Source organism: Halichoerus grypus, chromosome 8 (genome assembly GCF_964656455.1).
Source record: "Halichoerus grypus chromosome 8, mHalGry1.hap1.1, whole genome shotgun sequence".
In the NCBI taxonomy this organism is placed as follows: domain Eukaryota; kingdom Metazoa; phylum Chordata; class Mammalia; order Carnivora; family Phocidae; genus Halichoerus; species Halichoerus grypus.
The window spans coordinates 29,364,762-29,368,356 of NC_135719.1; the positions used below are offsets into that span (position 1 = coordinate 29,364,762).

The following is a 3,595-nucleotide window of genomic DNA, read 5'->3' on the forward strand; positions in this document are numbered from 1 at the left end:
GCCATTTCATCAGGTAATGGTAATTCCAGAGTCTCTGATAAAAGATTTGGCCATCCCTGGCATGAGATTCAACATGATGGTTTAAAAAAAAAATTTTTTTTTTGACACCAGATAACAAAGTATTCCAAGCCATTAGAATTTTTCCCATTTCTTGTTCATCTTCATTCATAAATTATTCTGTGTTTATCTGAAATCTCACATAATCCTCTGGGAGATTTTTATTTTTCCTTATTTCAAAAGGGTAAGTAAAATTAATTTCCTCATTTAATTCAAGATTTGTAGTGCTCAGTACAGACTTTAAAATATCAAACCAATTAAAAAGGGATTGTAGCTGGTACGTCATTGCGGGCGCGACGGCCCGAGGGACAGTCTGGGTCTGCTTTCGTGGGGTTGCCGCGGCGGGACCGGCCGGGAAGATGCCAGTGGCGGTGATGGCGGAAAGTGCCTTTAGTTTCAAAAAGTTGCTGGATCAGTGCGAGAACCAGGAGCTCGAGGCTCCTGGAGGAATTGCTACTCCCCCAGTGTATGGTCAGCTGTTAGCTTTATATCTGCTTCACAATGACATGAATAATGCAAGATATCTTTGGAAACGGATACCACCTGCTATAAAATCTGCAAATTCTGAACTTGGGGGAATTTGGTCAGTAGGACAAAGAATCTGGCAGAGAGATTTCCCTGGGATCTATACGACCATCAACGCACACCAGTGGTCTGAGACGGTCCAGCCAATCATGGAAGCACTTAGAGATGCAACGAGGAGAAGGGCGTTTGCCCTGGTCTCTCAAGCCTACACCTCCATCATTGCAGACGACTTCGCCGCCTTTGTCGGGCTCCCCGTGGAAGAGGCCGTGAAAGGTATATTAGAACAAGGATGGCAAGCGGACTCCACCACAAGAATGGTTATGCCCAAAAAGCCAGTTGCAGGGGCCCTGGATGTGTCCTTTAACCGGTTTATTCCTTTATCAGAGCCTGCCCCAGTGCCCCCGATCCCCAATGAACAGCAGTTAGCCAGACTGACCGATTATGTGGCTTTCCTCGAAAACTGATGTAACATTCTGAGTTCAAGATCCACCTTCAGAATCCTGTATACTGACAGATAGAGAAATGTAAAATTTTTATTTTCAATTTATTGGATGGATAAAGCACCTCAGCATTCCTTACTGAGTATGTGATAAAATACATATATAAAGTATATTATATATATTTTGTCCTTAAACATTATGCTGAATAGTTGTTGAAACAATTCTCATTTTGTAATATTTGACAATTTGGATGGAGCCCGTCAGTATTATGCAGTTTATATTTCCTAGTGACTTCTAAAGTACAGCTCTCCTGCTTCATGGCGGTCAGTGGCTGTCAGCTGTTTGTCCCTGCCCCAGCGCCCAGCACACTCCCATCTGCACCGATTGTTGATACTTAGAGCGATTCATTTGGGGTTTGAGGAGGACCGTCCCCAGAGCTAGTATCTGAGCTGCCGGGGCTTCTGATGCACCCCCTTCAGAGAATATGCTCTCCTTCCTCCTCACCTCCTGAACATCACTCCTACAGAATGCTGAAATGCAGCTGAGGAACCAAAGACCATTTCCTCAGTAAACCAGTTTGTGAACTTCAGATTTTTTCCTGATAGTGTGAGTACATCCATTGCTGGCAGTGGAGGGCTTGCCATGAAAATGCAACTATTTAAGACCTTCAGGAGAAGTATTAGATGTAATGTTCCTTTCGGAAGAAGGGAAACTTAGGGTGGAATGCATTCTATCGGCAAAGAAGCTATTAAGATAAGTGATCCACTTTGTACAACTATCCTGCAACCTACTGGTTGCTTATATTTATCCTTTGGTTCAAGGTCTGCCTTTTGGAGAAACACTGAACAAGTCTTTCAGTTTTTGTGTGATACCCTCTAAATATTTGGAGGTGTTTATTGTATCTTCAGGTTAGAAGCCCCCCTGCTTCATTTATTCTGCATTTGTTCAATAAATATTTAATTGCATCAAAAAAAAAAAAAAAAAAGGGATTGTAGACCATCTCCAGTGTCTGTAGCAACTAGATTTTCCCTACTTCATTCAAAACCTTGGGGTTGTAACTTTTAGACACCTAGGAAAGATCGCTTGATGCTATATAAAACTGTAAGTTCTGCCTGACTTTTAGGAAGTGGTTCATTTTTATTCTTTATTCTAGATCTACAACAGAACTAAGAACACACATGTTATTAATTCAGGTTTTTAAGGAGTTACAGCTCTTATTTCTACCTGTCTGAGTTTCCCCTTTCTGCATCTCAGGCTATGCACATATTCATATTACTCCTTCAAACTGAATGTGAAGTTAAGGAACTCACACTCATTGTAGAGGAGGAATTGTCTAAGTTTTTATTGTTCAAATCCATATTTTGTGTAAAGGGAATTGGAGTCATAATACTTACAAAATCACTAGGGTCACTTAAACTATTAACATCTCGTAAAGGCAAAAATGAGTCTATCTGGTCATCAGAAGGGTTCAATTTCTGAAAAGCATTCTGCATTAAAGACTAAGTTTCCAATTAGCTATATGCCCCAAAATGAATGCTTTTTAGAATCTTTGCTCTGGGAGGAGGAGCAAGATGGCGGAGGAGTAGGAGACCTAAATTTTGTCTGGTTCCAGGAATTCAGCTAGATAGGGATCAAGCCATTCTGAACAACTATGAACTCAACAGGAGATGGAAGAAAAGAATAGCAGCAACTCTCTGAACAGAAAAGCAACCACTTTCTGGAAGGTAGGACATGCGGAGAAGTGAATCCAAGGCGATATTCCGGGAGGATACATGGCGGGGGAGGGGGTCTCCATCGGCTGCTTCTGGCAAGTGATAGAGCAGCGGAGCACAAAATCGGAACTTTTAGAAGCCTGCTCTGCTGAGGGACGTCGCTCCAGGGGCTAAGCCGGGGGTGGAACCCTCGCTGGGACAATGTGGTCTCAGGACCCTCGGGGTCACAGAAAGACTGGGGGTGCCTGAGTGCGGCAGAGCTCCCAGGTATCGGAGCGGGGAAGCCGGCTGCAGAGATGGAGCTGAGGTGCAGGCTCTCAGCTCGGGGTTGTCATAAACTGTGATCCGCAGCACAGTTGGGCCACTGCTCCTCCAGCAGGGATCCAACAAGCGGCAGATCCGGGGAGACTCACCTTCTTCCCCCGGGAGGAATGGCACAGAAGCATACCGCAGAGATCTGCTGGGTTTGGAGACTCCACACGGGGGCGGGTGCCAGAGATAGAAATGCTCGGTCACAGGCCAGGTGAGCACAGAAGGTGGCCGGAGACCAGGGAGACGGGAGTGACTGACTGCTTTTCTCTGGGGGCTCACTGAGGAGTGGGGCCCCAAGTTCTCGGCTCCTCCAGGGTGGAGATTGGGAGGCCGCCATTTTCACTCTCATCCTCCAAAGCTGTATGGAAAGCTTGCAGGGAACAAAAGCTCCCGAGAGCACACCTGAGCAGAATACTTGGCCCAGACTGGCAAGGGCGGGGCAATTCCGCCTCTGGCAAAGACATTTGGGAACCATGGCAACAGGCCCCTCCCCCAGAAGATCAGCAAGAACAGCCAGCCAAGACCAAGTTTACCAATCAATGAGAACAG

General features: G+C 45.4%; 1 protein-coding gene across 1 annotated transcript; it reads left to right on the top strand.

The window, feature by feature from the left end:
* Positions 1–337: 337 nt before the first annotated feature.
* Positions 338–1,073, top strand: LOC118554936 (COP9 signalosome complex subunit 8). The gene has a single exon (XM_036122787.2). The coding sequence runs from the start codon at positions 417–419 to the stop codon at positions 1,044–1,046; it is 630 nt and encodes a 209-aa protein (XP_035978680.1). The 5' UTR covers positions 338–416; the 3' UTR covers positions 1,047–1,073.
* Positions 1,074–3,595: the final 2,522 nt, after the last annotated feature.

Coding starts and splice junctions, on each gene's coding strand:
- LOC118554936 (XM_036122787.2), top strand. CDS start 417: ATGCCAGTGGCGGTGATGGCGGAAAGTGCCTTTAGTTTCAAAAAGTTG.